Source organism: Somniosus microcephalus, chromosome 4 (assembly GCF_052327205.1).
Source record: "Somniosus microcephalus isolate GS21.2 chromosome 4, FLI_Smic_1.0, whole genome shotgun sequence".
In the NCBI taxonomy this organism is placed as follows: Eukaryota; Metazoa; Chordata; class Chondrichthyes; order Squaliformes; family Somniosidae; genus Somniosus; species Somniosus microcephalus.
This window is the reverse complement of record NC_140990.1, coordinates 208410096-208427978: the sequence shown is the minus strand read 5'-3', so window position 1 is coordinate 208427978 and position 17883 is coordinate 208410096. Positions and strand designations below refer to the sequence as shown.

The 17883-nt window shown below is 46.7% G+C and overlaps 2 protein-coding genes across 5 annotated transcripts in view; both read right to left on the bottom strand.

The window, feature by feature from the left end:
- Nucleotides 1-16485, bottom strand: part of LOC147120186 (cyclin-dependent kinase 2-like) — a 58108-nt gene extending 41623 nt beyond the window's left edge. For all 3 annotated transcript variants that reach the window (XR_015078138.1, XM_085985764.1, XM_085985765.1), the window contains exon 1: nucleotides 16370-16485. Coding sequence is in view for 2 of the 3 variants with exons in the window: in XM_085985764.1 (XP_085841890.1) it covers nucleotides 16370-16485 (116 nt within the window). In the remaining variant the exon portion in view is untranslated. The remainder of the gene's footprint in view (nucleotides 1-16369) is intronic.
- The window catches only part of dnajb11 (DnaJ heat shock protein family (Hsp40) member B11), a 59281-nt gene that overhangs the window by 7661 nt on the left and 33737 nt on the right, over nucleotides 1-17883 (bottom strand). Inside the window, exon 11 of one of the 2 annotated variants that reach the window (XM_085985762.1) lies at nucleotides 16698-16781. The exons of the other annotated variant lie outside the window; for it this stretch is intronic. The gene's annotated coding sequence lies outside the window, so the exon portion shown is untranslated. Of the gene's footprint in view, nucleotides 1-16697; nucleotides 16782-17883 lie in introns of those variants that run through there. 2 annotated transcript variants of the gene reach the window in all.

Below are 17883 nucleotides of genomic sequence, written 5' to 3'. Positions count from 1 at the left end.
GGGCTTGGAGGGGCCGGATGCTGACTGCTCCAAATGGGCATGGGTGGAAGCAGTCTGTCCTGCAGGTGATGGCAGCTGCAGTGGAGACGTGCCAGCGTTGGCATCAGGAATGCTGACATCCTGAGAGCGGACACCTGCTCCGTGGTCAGCCGACACACTGGCACTCTGACGGGGCAGCACCGCAGCATGCGGACCAATCGGCTGGTCCACAGATTGCTGGCCTGTTGCGGTGCTGCAAGGGCCCCAGGTAATCCTGCTTGATCCATCGAGGGTGGCAGCAGTCAGTGCTTGTGTGGCCTCAATCTGCCTCTGCATGAGGCCAGCGAGGGGCTGCGTGGCAGCACTCAGCACTTGCGTGGCAGGTGCCAGTGCTTCGGTGAAGCCCTGGACAGTCCTTTCCAGTGATGTACCGACGCCCTGGACAGTCCTTTCCAGTGATGTACTGACGCCCTGGGCAGTCTTTTCCAGGGCTGCCCCGAAGCCCTGGGCACTCCTTTCCTGTGCTACCCCAAAGTCTTGCACACTCCTTGCCAGTGTCTCGATGGATTCAGGCATCCTTGCAACTGCAGCCATCAGCTCAGTGTGCCTGAGTCGAGCCTGGGCGCTCATTTCTGCGAGGGAACGCACCTCTTCTGCGCTCTGTACAGCAGCCATCATGGCCTGACGCGCCCTCCGGGGAGACGGCTCCCGAACTTCCCTACCCCCCTTGCACTGCTGGAGGCCGCTGGTTCCTGCAACTGTTCCTCCTCAGAGCCACCCCCCCCCCGCTCCCTTCCAGGGAAGCACTATCCCCAGTCTGCAGATGGGCTGGCTCGCCTGAGGGTGGGATGGATGGTCCGGCTTCCTCCTGCTCGTCGTCTCCGGAGTCAGTGTCCCTGGCAGCTTGATGGCCTGGCTCCCGAGCTGGTGATGCAGCATCTGAAAGCAGGGAGGTTGAAGAGTGGCTTTAGCGAAAGGACAGGGTGGCAGCAAGGGATGCAAGAGTGCTGCAATGCTCTGACATGGGTCCAAACTGAAAAAGCATGCTGGTGGGGGGAACAAGTGGAAGGAGAGAGTTCAAAAAGGTGATGACCTTACCATCGCTGTGCACAATGGGGTCGGCAGCTCCAGTGGTGACAGGACCACTCATCCGGCCTCCAACAATCTGGTGGACTCTTTCCTCCAGGTCCGTCAGTGTCTGCAGCTGAGGAGGGCCTCCTCCGGTATGAATCTGTTCCCTCCGGTTCCTGGCCAGCTTGCCCTGCAGGAGAAAGGATGGGAAGTTATGAAACATGCTGCCCTGAGTTGTCATCTCATGCCCCCCCATGGTGGATCAGCCCTTACATTATGCCCTGAGTTGTCATCTCATGCCCCCCCATGGTGTATCAGCCCATACATTATGCCCTGAGTTGTCATCTCATGCCCCCCCCATGGTGGATCAGCCCTTACATTATGCCCGGAGTTGTCATCTCATGCCCCCCCATGGTGGATCAGCCCTTACATTATGCCCTGAGTTGAATGTGCGTGTGCGTTCCCAGAAGGGCCATGGGTGCTGGCTGACAGATGGCCATTGGGGCATCGCACACCCTCTGGCCATAAAGTCAGGTGCAGATGGAGGGATGAAGAAGATTGCCAACAAGCCACTCACCCTAACGACCCGATGAGATCGTTGAACTTCTTCCTGCATTGCACAGGAGTCCTGGGCGCCACGCTGCTGGAGTTGACTCGACAAACTTCCCTCCAAGCTCTGCGGTACTCGTTCTGATGAGGCCTCCTGCCATAGTCAGGGTACAGCACTGCTCGCCGGCGCTCCACTGCGCCAACCAAAGCATCCAATGCCCTCAGTAAAGCGCTCCGCTCTCTGCCTCACCCTCTCCATCTGGTCAAAGTTTGTAATGCCTCAGATTGCACAGCGCCGATTTTGAGGCCTACAGGGCAATGAGTGTGGCTGCTGAACCTAAATGACCTGCCCCTTTAAGAGCTGGCCGACGCCAGCATATCTCGTGGTCATCGATTATTGACAGCACCTGCGCTGCGCCCGTCCGCCCAGATATTGAGTAGCGCCGCCAGGTTAGCGCCTTAGGAGTCCCGTGCAGCGCCGCAATCTCCTTCAGGGGCGATGAAACCCAATATCGCTGGAGGTGGCGATAAGTTGCGCCTGGCGATACAATTTGCGCTCCGCCAATTCTAGCGCCCCAAGTGGGGCTATACCCAATTTCTCCCCCACTGTTACTTTTACAGCATGATTTGGTCTAATATTTTGCATCAAGCAATGGAAATAACTTAAGTGCAAAAAATTAAATCTGTAGATAATTTTAATTATTTATATTTAACTACCAACTTTAAATTAGGAGTAGGGATTGGTGTAGGCCAGAGTCCTACAACTGTTTCTCTATTTTTGCCACAAATGCACCTTGGTTCGCCATTCCATCCTCCCTCTCTGATCAATGTCTCAGGCTAAACTAGACTGTCTGCAACCTCTGCACCCTGTTCGATTCCAAGCTCAGTTTCCAACCCAGTATCGTCTCCAACCCTCTATTTGTACCACTGTAACATCTCTCAGCTCCTCTCCTACCTCAGTCCATCTGCTGCTGAAAGCCTCAAACATGCCTTTATCACCTCCACACTTGATTATGCCAATGATCTCCATAAACTTCAGCTTTACAAAAACCCTATGTGTGTATTCTATCCTGCACCAACTCCTGTTTGCCCTTCACTCACTGCCCTAGTGAGGTGTTGGGGGACTGGGAGCCAAAGTTAAATTTCTCATTTTTTTCTTTTCATCCCTCTACTGCCATGCCCCTCTGTATATATTTAACTTCCTCCAGCCCTATTACAAACCTCCCAAATTATCTGTTCCTCTGACTCCAGCTTCCTCAGCATCAACCCTCCCTTTGCATCACCATTATCAGCAGTGCCTTCAGCCTCCTAGATCCCATGCACTGGAATGACCTCCTTGAGCCCCCCCACCTCTACAATTCCCTCTCCTTCATTAATACCCTGTTTAAAAGCCATTGCTTTGACTAATCTTTTGGTCATCCCTCCTATTCTCTCTATTTTGGCTCTATGTCTATTTTCCTCACGCTACTGTGAACCATCTTGGGACGTTTTTCTACACTAATACAAATTGTTGCTGGTCCTGGATCTGTCTAATCAAATTCTTCAAGGCTAAAAGTTCCAGTTGGAGAATTTTTTCATATTGTAGCAGCATTTGTAATAAACAAGTTGAGCTTTCCTATGGATGTGGTTCATAATGTAATTTCCTTTTAGAGGGCTCTGCTTTAATGAGTCTTTTCCACTGACATAGTTGGACAGCAGTTCACAACAAAAGGTCTTAAATTAACAGAATAATGGATGTTTGGGAATAATTAGCAAGCATAGAATCATAGAATGGTTACAGCACAGGAGGAGGCCATTCGGCCCGTTGAACCCATGCCAGCTCTCTGCAAGATCACTTCAACTAATCCCACTCCCCCACCCTTTCCCCGTAGCCCTGTAATTTTTTTTCCTTCAGGTACTTATCCAATTCCCTTTTGAAAGCCACGACTGAGTCTGCCTCCACCACCCTTTCAGGCAGTGCATTCCAGATCATAACCACTCGCAGCGTAAAAAGTTTTTCCTCATGTCGCTTTTGGTTCTTTTGCCAGTCACCTTAAATCTATGTCATCTGCTTCCGCCAATAGGAATAGTTTCTCTCTATCTACTCTGTCCAGACCACTCATGATTTTGAACACCTCTATCAAATCTCCTCTCAACCTTCTCTGCTCCAAGGGGAGCAACCCCAGCTTCTCTAGTCTATCAACCTAACTAAAATCCCTCATCGAATTAAACAGTTGATATTAAAAACATTGATAGCAAAACTTTATTTAAATAATCTGAGCATTGAAATTTGATTATCAATTTAATGTACTCTTAATAACAACTTAGTGTCAGCTGTGGCTCAGTGGGTAGCACTCTCGCTTCTGAGTCAGAACGGTTGTGTGTTCAAGCCCCACTCCAGAGACTTGAGCAGAAAATCCAGGCTGACACTCCAGTGCATTACTAAGGGAGTACTGCACTGTCGGGGGTGTCGTTTTTTGGATGAAATGTTAAACCGAGGACCCGTCTGCTTTCTCAGGTGGACATAAAAGATCCCATGGCATTATTGCAAAGAAGAGCAGGGGAGTTATCCCCGATGACCTTGACCAACATTTTTCCCTCAATCAACGTCACTAAAAAAAACAGATTACCTGGTCATCTACACATTGCTGTTTGTGGGAGCTTGCTGTGTGCAAATTGGCTGCTGCGTTTCCTTCATTACAACAGTAACTACACTTCAAAAGTATTTCAATATGTAACAAGGAAGAGAGGAGCAAAAGTAAGCGTTGGTCCCTTAGAGGCTGAGATAGGTGAAATTATAATGGGGAATAAAGAAATGGCAGAGACTTTAAACAAATATTTTGTATCTGTCTTCACAGTAGAAGACACAAAAAGCATACCAAAAATAGTGGGGAACTAAGGGGCTAATAAGAGTGAGGAACTTAAAGTAATTAATATCAGTAGAGAAAAAGTACTTGAGAAACCAATTGGACAAAAAGCAGAAAAATCCCCTGGACCTGATGGCCTACATCCTAGTTTTCTAAAAGAGGCGACTACAGAAATAGTGGATGCATTGGTTGTGATCTTCCAAAATTCCCTAGATTCTAGAACGGTCCCAGCGGATTGGAAGGTAGCAAATGTAAACTAGCTATTCAAGAAAGGAGGGAGAGAGAAAACAGGGTACTAAGAACATAAGAAATAGGAGCAGGAGTAGGTCATTCGGCCCTTCGAGCCTGCTTCACTATTCAATGAGATCATGGCTGATCTTCTACCTCAACTCTATTCGCCGGCCCTATCGCCATATCCCTTGATGCCCTTACTAGTCAGAAATCTATCGACTTCTGTTTTGAATATACCCAATGACTGAGCCTCCACAGCCCTCTGGGGTAGAGAATTCCAAAGATTCACCACCCTCTATGTGAAGAAATTTCTTCTCATCTCAGTCCTGAATGGCCTACCCTTTATCTTGAGGCTGTGGTCCCTGGTTCTGGACTCCCCAGCTAAGGGAAACATTCTCCCAGCATCCATCCTATCAAACCCTGTAATAATTTTGTATGCTTCAATGAGATCTCCTCTCATTCTTCTGAATTCAAGAGAATACAGGCCTAGTTTACTCAATCTCTTCTCATACTACAGTCCTGCCATCCCAGAAATCAATCTCGTGAACCTTTGTTGCACTCCCTCTATGGCAAGTATATCCTTCCTTAGGTAAGGAGACCAAAATTGTACACAGTACTCACCAAAGCCCTATATAATTGGAGTAAGACTTCTTTACTCCTGTACTCAAATCCTCTTGTAATGAAGGCCAGCATACCATTGGCCTTCCTAATGGCTTGCTGCACCTGCACATTCACTTCACTGTGTACAAGGACACCCAGGTCCCTTTGAGCATCTGCATTCCCCAATCTTTCACTATTTAGGAAATACCCTGCCTTTCTGTTTTTTCTACCAAAGTGGATAACTTCACATTTATCCACATTATATTCAATTTGCCATGTTCTCCCCCACTCACTGAGCCTGTCGAGATCCCCTTGAAGCCGCTTCACATCCTCTTTGCAACTGACACCTAGCTTTGTGTCATCAGCAAATTTGGAAATGTTACTTTAGTTCCTTCATCCAAATCACTGATATAGATTGTGAATAGCTGGAGCCCAATCACCGATCCTTGCAGTAACCAACTAGTTACAGCCTGCCATCCTGAAAAAGACCCGTTTATCCCTACTCTTTGTTTTCTGTCTGTTAACCAATTCTCAATCCATGCTAGTATATTGCCCCCAATTCCATGTGCCCTAATTTTGTTCCCTCTTTTGTGGGACCTTATCGAAGGCCTTCTGAAAATCCAGATACACCACATCTACTGGTTCCCCTTTGTCTACTTCACTAGTTACATTCTCAAAGAACTCCAATAGGTTTGTTAAAACAGGATTTCCCTTTCATAAATCCATGTTGATTCTGCCCAATCTTACTACAGGAAACTTTGTGCTATCCGGAGGTGAGCTATCCGGCAATCTGGAGCCACCGGCAAAAATCAGCAGCCGTTTTTTATTCTTTTTGTTTGTTTTTTTTGCTTTGTTTGAACAGTCAAGCTGTGCAAGGTCTGTAGCTATAGCAACAGCTTCAGCTACAGAGCTTTAGGGCTACACCCGAGTGTTTAGAAGCTGTTGCTAAGCAACAGTGTTTGTTGTCAAATACGGAGATAAGAATCTCCGTATCTCTCAACATTAACTCTGGAGAGTACGGAAGTTTTGAGGCAACGGCAGCAGCTCGGTCCCGTGGGTGCCGGATAGCACAAAGTTTCCTGTATTAGTTTCTAAATGCCCAGTTATTGCATCCTTTATAATAGATTCCAGCATTTTCCCAACTACTGATGTGAGGCTAACAGGTCTGTAGTTCCCCATTTTCTCTCTCCCTCCTTTCTTAAATAGCAGGGTTACATTTAGTATCCTCCAATCTGCAGGAACCGTTCCAGAATCTATAGAATTTTGGAAGATGACAACCAATGCGTCCACTATTCCAATGGCCACCTGTTTCAAAGCCCTAGGATGTAGGTCATCCGGTCATTGGGATTTGTCGACTTTTAGTCCCATTAATTTTGCTAGTACTACAGGCCAGTTAAGGAAGTGGCAACAGGGCATTTAGAAAATCATAATATGATTAAGCAGAGTCAACATGGTTTTATGAAAGGGAAATTGTGTTAAAAAAATTTATTAGAGATTTTTGAGGATGTAACTAGCAGGGTAGATAATGGGGAACCAGTGGATGTAATATATTTAGATATCCAAAAGGCATTCAATAAGGTGCCACATAAAAGGTTGCTCCGTAAGTCAAGGGCTCATGGGGTTGGGGTAATATATTAGCATGGATAGAGGATTGGTTAACGGACAGAAAACAGAGAGTTGGGATAATTGGGTCCTTTTCTGGTTGACAGGCTGTAACTAATGGGGTGCCGCAAGGATCAGTGCTTGGGCTCTGCTATTTACAATCTATATTACAGGAAACTTTCGATTAACCGGCCACTAAATTACCGGAAATGTCGGTTAACCGGCAAAATTCAGGAGTCGGTTCAGGTAACTTTTTTTACTTTTAGTTACTTTTTTTTACTCATTTCTGGCTGTGCAAGCGTCTAACTGAAGCTGTTGCTAAGCTACAGAGACACTTGCAAGCTGTGCTGATTGTTTTGAAGCTGGGTTTGTTGCTTTAGACGGAGTGCTGAGCTCCGTATCTTTTAACTATAACGCTTGATTCTCCGGCATTATTGATAGACTAGCACCAGCTCGGCCCCATCCGTGCTGGATACCAGAAAGTTTCCTGTAATGACTTAGATGAAGGGACCGAGTGCAATGTATCCAAGTTTGCTGACGATACAAAGCCAGGTGGGAAAGTAAGCTGTAAGGAGGACACTAAGAGCCTGCAATGGGATATAGACAGGTTAAGTGAGTGGGCAAGAACGTGGCAGATGGAATACAATGTGGGGTTTTGCGAGGTTATTCACTTTGGTAGGAAGAATAGAAAAACAGAATTTTTTTAAATGGTGAGAAACTATTAAATATTGGTGTTCAGTGAGATCGTACAGGAAACAGCAAAAGTTAGCATGCAGGTACAGCAAGCAATTAGGAAGGCAAATGGTATGTTGGCCTTTATTGCAAGGGGTTTGGAGTATAAGAGTAAGGAAGTCTTAGTACAATTGTACAGGGTTTTGGTGAGACCACACTTGGAGTACTGTGCACAAATTTGGTCTCCTATCTAAGAAAGGACAAGCATGCCTTAGAGTTGGTGTAATGAAGGTTCACTAGCTTGATACCTGGCATGAGAGAGTTGTCCTATGAGGAGAAATACTCTGGTGTTTAGAAGAATGAGAAACTTAAGATTCTGAGGGGGATTGACAGGGTAGATGCTGAGAGGTTGTTTCCCCTGGCCGGAGAGTCTAGAACTAGGGGGCCTAGTCTCATGATAAGGGTCAGCCATTTAAGATTGAGGTAAGAAGGAATTTCTTCATTCAGACTGTTGAGTCTGTGTGTCCCAGTTATGCTTATGATCAATCACTGGACACAGACAACAAGAATAACTTTTAACAGGTCTTTACTATTCGGAGGTCAGGGCTGAACTGCCCAGCAAATCCCTACACAACACTTATATACCGGTGTGGTCACCACCGGTATTACAGTATACAGCAGCCAAGAGAAAGTAGTACATCTCTTAAGGTAGTTCTCTTAAGGTGGAACAGGTTACATACACCACAATCCTCCCTTTTTAGCTTAACAGTTATATCCCCATTTAACATAACATAATAATATATATATATATATACATACAACTTCATGCAAAACAGTTCAAAGATTCAGTCTCTGAGGAGGCCTGATTCGAGTTGGATAACGCCTTTCAGGGGTCTCTGATTCTCGTTGCTGGGGTGACTCATCTAGTTGGTCTCTTATGGATTGGACATCATCATCAGGTACATTCACTTCTGAGGTAGATGCTTCAGGTTCACTAACTTCTTCCACGGTTGTCTCTGCCGTAACCATGGGTTCGACCCTTGTTCTCGATTCTACCAGTTGGTCAGCATGACGCCGTATTACATTTTCACCAATATCTACCGTGTGCATCAGGGGTCCTTGTCTGGCCCGAATTGTTCCAGATTGCCATTTCTCGTTTTTATAGTCCCTGGCTAACACTGGTTGTCCTATTTCGAAACTCCGAGTGGTCTTGTTATTTATATGCTGGAACTGTTTGTTTTCAACTTCCCTCCGCACATTTGGTTTTAACAAGTCCAACCTGGACCGCAACCTCCTGTTATAGAACATCATGGCAGGACTTTGGTTTGTCACTGCATGAGTGGCGTTTCGATATGCCAGTAGGAATTTGTCCACCTTGTGTTGTAGTGGAATCTGATCTTCGCTCATGGCCTTTATTGCTTTTTTGAATGTTTGTACAAATCTCTCGGCCAACCCGTTTGTAGCCGGATGATATGGGGCAGAGGTATAATGTTTCACCCCATTCTTCTTCATGAATTTCTGGAATTCTTCTGACACGAACTGCTGTCCGTTGTCTGAACATATTTGTTCTGGCAATCCATTTCTTGCAAATATCGTTCTTAGCACCGCGATCGTCTTTTCCGAGGTAGTGGTAGTCATCTTAATCACTTCTGGCCATTTAGAATGTGCGTCCACCGCAATTAAAAACATGGAGTCCATGAATGGACCAGCAGTCAATATGTACACGTTGCCATGGGGTTGAAGGCCATTCCCATGGATGCAGCGGTGCAATCGGAGGTGCCTTTTGAACTTTTTGGCACCCTGAGCAGCTTTTCGTCAGATACTCTATCTGTTGGTCGATACCCGGCCACCACACATAAGCCCTAGCAAGGCTTTTCATCTTGACTCCCCCCAGATGACCTTCATGCAGTTCCTTTAGAACTCTCTCTCTTAACTTAGGAGGAATAATCACCCTTGTTCCATACATCAATGTTCCTTGACAGACGGACAGCTGTTGTCGTCTTGCTGAGAATGCCGGTAACAGTGGATCACCATGTGCTGGCCATCCCTTCACTGTCACTTCGTAGACCCGGGACAGTGTCGGGTCGTTCCTGGTTTCTCTTTCAATACTTGCATTGGTGACTGGTAAACATTCGATGATGGTCGAGTGAAATAACTCAACAGGGTCAACCGTCGGTGCCTCCTCCTCTGTAGGTAGTGGCAGGCGCGACAGCCCATCAGCATTACCATGCTGCTTTGTACCGTTGAATTCTATCTGATATTGATGTGCCCCTAGGAAAAGGGACCATCTCTGGAGTCTCTGTGCTGTCATCACCGAAACACCCTTCTTAGGGTTAAAAATGGATACCAACGGCTGGTGGTCTGTCAGAAGCGTAAACTTTTGGCCCTGCAGGTAATGATTAAACTTCTTTACTCCCCACACAAGGCTGAGAGCCTCCCTATCTATCTGAGCATAGTTGCGCTCCGTGGAGGTCAATGATCTGGATGCGAACGCGACTGGCCTCTCCAGGCCATTTGGCAACTTGTGTGAGAGTACTGCCCCAATACCATATGGAGAAGCATCACAAGCCAAACGAATAGGCAGCGTTGGGTTGAAGTGAGCCAACACTTCCTCTGAGGTGATCAATGCCTTGCTTTTGCGGAAGGCCCTCTTACAGTCCTCGCTCCACTTCCATGGTACTCCCTTCTGCAAAAGAGCGTTCAGCGGGTGCAGCACCGTGGATAAATTTGGCAGAAACTTATGGTAATAGTTAATCAACCCTAGGAACGACCTCAACTGGGATACATTATCCGGAGCGGGAGCCTTCACAACAGCTTCGATCTTGTCAGGAGACTTATGAAGCCCCTCCTGGTCAATGACATGACCACAGTACGAGATCCGCTTCTGAAAGAACTCACATTTCTGGCGATTAACTCGAAGTCCATATTCTTTCAATCTGGTGAGCACCAGTTCCAAATTTGCAAGGTGTTCCTCGTCATCATCTCCTGTAATCAGAATATCGTCCAGGTAACATTGTGTGCCTGGAATTCCCTGTAATACCTGCTCCATGGCCCTCTGCCAAATTGCTGGAGCCGATGCCACTCCAAAAACCAGTCTATTATACCGGTACAAGCCTCTATGCGTGTTGATCGTGAGATACTGGCGTGACTCTTCCTCAACTTCCATCTGTAAGTACGCCTGCGCCAGGTCTATCTTGGTGAAGTGTTTCCCGCCAGACAACGAAGCGAAGATATCCTCAATCCGCGGAAGCGGATACTGCACCGTGTGAAGCACCGGATTAACAGTGATCTTGAAATCTCCACAGATGCGAACCTTCCCCGGTTCCCCCGGCTTGTTGCTCGATGAACGCTTCATGACGGGAACAATGGGCGTAGCCCACTCACTCCAGTCTACCTTAGACAGTACTCCTGAACGTTCTAGCCCTTCCAGCTCAGCTTCCACAGCAGGTCGTATCGCATAAGGTACCAGTCTGGCTTTGAAAAATTTCGGGTTTGCATGTTCTTCAACCTTGATGTTTGCCGTAATTCCTCTCAGTGTTCCCAGTCCCTGTTGGAACACCTCTTTAGCATCGTCCAATATTCTGGACAATCGTTTAGGTTTGACATCTTTTTTACCGGAATCTACCGTTAGTGCTTTTAAGGAATGCCAGTCCATATTTATTTTCCTAATCCACTCCCGTCCCAGTAGTACGATAGCAAAATACTGCAGATGTTGGAAATCCGAAATAACAACAGAAAATGCTGGAAAAACTCAGCAGGTCAGGCAACGTCCGCGGAGAGAAATTTGAGTTGACGTTTCGGGTTTGACCCTTCTTCAAAACTGGAGAGAAAAGGAACTAGATCGAAGGCAGGGCTGCGATCGGACAAAAGAATAAAAGAACCAAAAGAAATAAAAGAGATTAGAAGCTAGACGAGATGGTAATATGCTGGGATTAGGTGTAAAGTGTACTGGCAGGGCAAAAGATAGCTGCCAGGTGTGAGAGAGAAACAAAAGGAAAGGGGGGGGGAGAACTTGTTCTCACATTGAACAACTTCTCCTTTAACTCCACTCATTTCCTCCAAATCAAAGTTGTTGCCATGGGTACCCGCATGGGTCCTAGCTATGCCTGCCTTTTCGTGGGCTATGTGGAACAATCTTTGTTCCAGTCCTACTCGGGTCCCCTCCCTCACCTCTTTTTCCGATACATTGATGACTGTATCGGTGCCGTTTCCTGCTCTCGCCCCGAACTTGACAATTTCATTCACTTTGCCTCCAATTTCCACCCTTCCCTCACCTTCACATGGTCCATCTCTGACTCTTCCCTTCCTCGACTTCTCCGTCTCCATCTCTGGGGATAGGTTATCGACCAATATTTACTACAAGCCCACTGACTCCCACAGCTACCTGGACTACACTTCCTCCCACCCCGCTTCCTGTAAGGACTCTATTCCATTCTCCCAGTTTCTCCGCCTCCGCCGTATCTGCTCCGACGATGCCACCTTCCACACCAGTGCTTCAGACATGTCTTCCTTTTTCCGCAACCGAGGGTTCCCCTCTACCGTGGTTGACACTGCCCTCGACCGTGTCAGTTCTATCTCCCGCACCTCTGCCCCTCCCTCCCGGAACCACGATAGGGTTCCCCTTGTCCTCACCTTTCACCCCACCAGCCTCCACATTCAACGGATCATCCTCCGGCATTTCCGCTACCTCCAAAGTGATCCCACCACCAAACGTATCTTCCCCTCCCCTCCCCTTTCAGCATTCCGCAGGGACCGCTCTCTCCGAGACACCCTAGTCCACTCCTCTATCACCCCAAACAGCCCTTCCCCTTCGCCTGGCACCTTCCCGTGCAAGCGGAGATGTAACACCTGCCCCTATACCTCCCCCCTCCCCACTGTCCAGGGCCCCAAACACCCCTTCCAGGTGAAACAGCGATTTACTTGTACTTCTCGCAATCTAGTATACTGTATTCGCTGCTCACGATGCGGTCTCCTCTACATTGGGGAGACCAAACGCAGATTGGGTGACCGCTTTGCGGAACACCTCCGTTCAGTCCGTAAGGGTGACCCCGAGCTTCCGGTCGCCTGTCATTTCAATTCACCGCTCCATTCCCACTCGGACCTCACCGTCCTTGGCCTCTTGTACTGTTCCACGGAAGCTCAACGTAAACTCGAGGAACAGCACCTCATCTTCCGATTAGGCACTCTGCAGCCTTCCGGTCTCAATATCGAGTTCAACAATTTCAGATCATAACCTCGGCCCCTATTTCATTTCTACTTATATTTTTCCACTCCTTTCCTCTCCCCCCCCCCCCTTTCCTTTTGTTTCTCTCTCACACCTGGCAGCTATCTTTTGCCCTGCCCGTACACTTTACACCTAATCCCAGCATATTACCATCTCGTCTAGCTTCTAATCTCTTTTACTTCTTTTGGTTCTTTTATTCTTTTGTCCGATCGCAGCCCTGCCTTCGATCTAGTTCCTTTTCTCTCCAGTTTTGAAGAAGGGTCAAACCCGAAACGTCAACTCAAATTTCTCTCCGCGGATGTTGCCTGACCTGCTGAGTTTTTCCAGCATTTTCTGTTGTTATTCCCGTCCCAGTAGTGGTGGACCTCCCTCAGGTAGCACATATAAGTCCATTCCTCGGCTTTCTTTGCCCTTGTGGACCACCTTTACCTCTATCTTCCCGATGGGGTATACTCTGCCACGTGTATGTTTTCAATACAATCTCCGTATCCCGTAGGGGAATATGTGGGAATAACCTTTTGTAATCTTGCTTATTCATGACCGTCAATGCCGATCCAGTGTCCAATTCCATCTTCACTTGGACTCCTGCTATCTGAAGTGTGACCCAAATTGTTTGGAGGTCTGCTTCCTTACCAACATTGTGTACTCTTAGACTACCCAGTTCATTACTGCTGGAGTCTGAATCTGACTTCTGTTCGTTCGAACTGTTCTCTGTCACCTTGTGTACCTTTCTGTACTTTTCCTGCGGTGACTTTTTGTTGCTGGTCTTCTTTCCTGACCGGCATACTTTAGCTATGTGACCAAGCCTGCCACATTTTCTGCATTCCTGATTTTTGAACCAGCACTGGTTCTGATCGTGCGTTGTCTTTCCACAACGATAACATTTTACTGTACCCAAGACCATTTGATTGGTGCTGAGTTCCGGTGACCGTAGCTGCATTTCCGCCGTGCCTCTCGCTGCGGCTTCTTGCGATGCTGCAATAGTGACAGCTTTATCAAGCGTAAGATCATTCTCCTCAAGCAGTCGCTTTTGTGTTCCTTCTTTTAACAATCCACACACAAATTTATCTCTCAGCGCATCTGCTAGTCCTGTTCCAAACTGACAGTACTTCGATAGCTTATGCAGTTCAATTAAAAATTCAGCGTTACTTTCGTCTTTCAGCTGCGTTCTTCTGTAAAATTTAAATCGTTCCGCTATCATCAGCGGCGTGGGGTGGGGTTTAAATGATTTTTCAGGACAGTAACAATATTCGCGAAAGTCTGATCCGCCGGTTTATTTGGTGATAGAAGGTGCTTCAATAGCCCGTATGTCTTCGCACCCATTGAGCTTAATAAGGTTAGTGGTTTCTCATCATCTGGTACCTTATTTGCTTTACAATAAACTTCCATGCGTTCTACATACGTGGTCCAATCTTCGATATCGCTATCAAAGGTATTAATGTTCCCATGTTTAGGCATCCTTGCAAGTTTAAAAAAAAAAATTCTCCTCAAAATGGCGGCTTCCCGCGCTTGCCTTCTTCCCCCGCCTACTAAAATGGCGGTTTCCCGCGCTCGTCTTCTTCCCCCGCCGACTACAATGGCGGATTCCCGCGTTTGCCTTCTTCCCCCGCTGGCTGCAATGGCGATTGCCGTGCTGCTGCCGTTCTCGCCTCCCCAGCGGTTCTCAATTCCCCGACGCTGCTTTGCCTCGCAGCCCCGCTTGCAGCCCGGTCCTTTACACCGGCCGCGTTTGAGTTCTCCGCGGCTCTCGTGCCTTAAGCTGCCCCAGTCGCTGCGCCTCTCGGCCTCGATTGCAGCCCGGCCCTTTTTACCGGCTGTTGTCGAGTTCTCCGCCCTTATTCCTCCGTTTTCCCTCCCCTACTCCACAGCCAACGCGGCTGACTTTCTGCTCGTGTCGCTGATCGGCTTACCCACCACCGTGGTAGAAGGGATGATCACTGCCTGTCGCTGATGGAGGGCTTCGTGGTCAGAATTTTTCTTTTTAACCCGGGTTCTCGATGCCTCCCGTGCGATGGTGCTCAGCAGGATGATGAGGGCGGATGCCTCTTCTCGACGCCCGTTCTGAGGACGAAGCTGCCTTGGATGTAAAACTGCCGCAGGGTAAGATCGGACTCGTCGCCACTGTTGAGTCTGTGTGTCCCAGTTATGCTTATGATCAATCACTGGACACAGACAACAAGAATAACTTTTAACAGGTCTTTACTATTCGGAGGTCAGGGCTGAACTGCCCAGCAAATCCCTACACAACACTTATATACCGGTGTGGTCACCACCGGTATTACAGTATACAGCAGCCAAGAGAAAGTAGTACATCTCTTAAGGTAGTTCTCTTAAGGTGGAACAGGTTACATACACCACACAGACGGTTGTGAATCTTCAGAATTCTCTACCCGAAATGGCAGTGGATGCTGAGTCGTTGAATATATTCAAGGCTGAGATAGATAGACTTTTGGACTCTGGGGGAATCAAGGGATATGGGGATCGGGCAGGAAAGTGGAGTAGAGGTTGAAGATCGGCCATGATCTTATTGAATGGCAGAGCAGGCTCCAAGGGCCGTATGGCCTACTCCTAACTTTTATGTTCTTATTGGCTGTAAAGCGCTTTGGGACGTCCAGAGGTTGTAAACGGTGCTATATAAATGCAAGTCTTTCTATCTTACTCCCTTGCATTTATTGTGTCTGTGTTGTCAAAACTGTTATTGTGCTCTGCAAATTTTGTTTGATACCGCTCCCGTGAAGCGCCTTGGGGCGTTTAACTACATTAAAGGCACTATATAAATACAAGTTGTTGTTGTTGCATCTCTGATGTGAAATCATCAGCACAAACAGCACTAATGGTGCTGATGTCACTAATACTGGTTTGATTACCAGGAAATATTATGCCCATTATATTCTTTACAAAGAATACATATCAAGATGCATCTCCTTGCAATTTTTAACAGAATTTATTGCTGAATGTGTAGCCAATGAGTGTGGTGTGACTTATACTGTGACTAATTTATCGTAGTACAGATGTGTGCATTTGTTCAGATGTTGTTTTGTCAATTTGAGGTAACAGCTTGAACTGTGGGCTGATGTGTTTTACAACAAATTACCAACCAATCAAAGTTTGATCTTTGTTGAAAGTCACGCAGCTGATGTTTTAAGAAAAATAATTATGCAATATTTACAATGAAGACGAGTAATCACTTTTATTTATAAAATGAAGGGTTTGTGAATGGCACATTGATGTCACTGCAATGGAAGGAAGCTGCTATAACGTGAACATGTACTGTACAAAGGCATCTTCAGGTGGTACATTTAATGACTTTACTTTGCTCAGTACCATTCTCCTTGGCTTTAGCTGCAATAAAGTAATTCCCAAACATATATTAATGTGCATCAAAAACAGATAAGCATTATCATTAATGTATGCGTATATGCGTAATCATTTAAAATGCAAGCTTTCAAAAGTTTAACATAAAGTACGGGCTATCAGACAGCCAAAACTGGACACGGAGATTTTATTGCCAGCAGAAAATACCAGACACTTCATAAGTGATCTGTCGATCAGAGTTATTTTATTAGTTTTCAGTTTGGTAATGATCGTAACTTACGCGTCCAGTCTTATTTTTTTCAGCGCCACCATCTCTCCCGTCACTTTATTCATGGCTTTGTAGACCACTCCGTAGGTGCCCTCTCCGATTTTCTCTACTTTCTGGAAGTTGTCCATGCTGCCGCAGCTCCAGCTCGAGCCACCGCCGCTGTTGTTTACATGGCGCGCGCGCGCCCTTCCTTCTCAACGCCAACCGTCTCCTCGCCGCGCGCCGCTAATCTGCTCGGAAACACCCACACTTTCCCGCGTCTTCCTCGCACCTTCGCGCTTCCTATTCGCTCCGTGTGACGTTGACCAGGTGACGCAATCACGCTGACTGGCACGGTTACCGAAGGGACACGCAACCTTCAAGCGAAACCACCGCCAGTGATTTTGAAGTCCACAACGTCCATCATCCAGCGTCACACGTAGAGCTGGCCAGTTAGATAAGGTACGGGAATAGGGCGGGTGGGGTGGACAAAGCACAGCATTCGGATCAGTGAACTTTTACAGTACAACTACGAGCCTGTGAAAAATCCTCGGCCCAGACGTAGCATCCAGTGCCATAGGCCAGCTGAGTGGCGTGATATTAGACGAAAACTTGCACCAACAAATCCTCAGCACAGCTCTAGGTCACTTTTTTTTTTAAAGTTCAAGCCCCATGGCGTAGACTGTAAATTATTTTTAAAAGTGACATACAGAACATTTTCTTAAAACAAAGATCGTGAAACAACCTAGGAGAAAACTGAACGACACAAAAAAAAACTTTTCCCCCAATTTTCTTTGAACACTTTATTTGTTATAAATATATTGACTGGAGGGGGGGGGGGGGGGTGTCGAAGTGGGAGATTATGTGGTGAAACATGTCAAGAGTTGACAACCCTAGAGCAAAAACTTAATCAGGATTTTCCACCCACTGATAACGGAGCAAAAAAGTGTCACGTCTCACTGTTAACACAGCATTATACACACTCCTTTACAACTTTAGATTGGCAACTACATACTAATGCTTAGATCAGTGTACCACTCTTGCTTCAGAGTTCAGAAGGTTGTGTTTAAAGTCCTGCTCCAGAGACGGAGCATAAAAATCTGGGCTGACATTTCAGTGAAGTACTGGGGGAAGTACTGCACTGCAGGAGGTGCCAATTTGCAGCTGAGATGTTAAATCGGCCCACGCAGGTGGATGTAATAGAGCCCATGGCACTGTTGAAGAGCAGCAAAGTTCTTTCAGTGTCCAGGCCAATATTTATCGCTCAACCAACATCACTACAACCAGATTATCTGGTCATGACCTCATTGCTGTTTGAGGGACCATGCTGTGCTCAAATTAGCTGCCACATTCCCTACATTACAACAATGACTACACGTCAAAAAATACTTCATTGGCTGTAAAGCATTTTGGGATGTCTTGAGGTCATGAAATGTGCTATATCAATGCAAGCTCTTTCTAACTTTGTAACTATCTAAATACAAACTGAAACTAACAAAAGTCAACAAAGTTTCTCTAAACCAGAGAACAGACAACTTCTACACAAA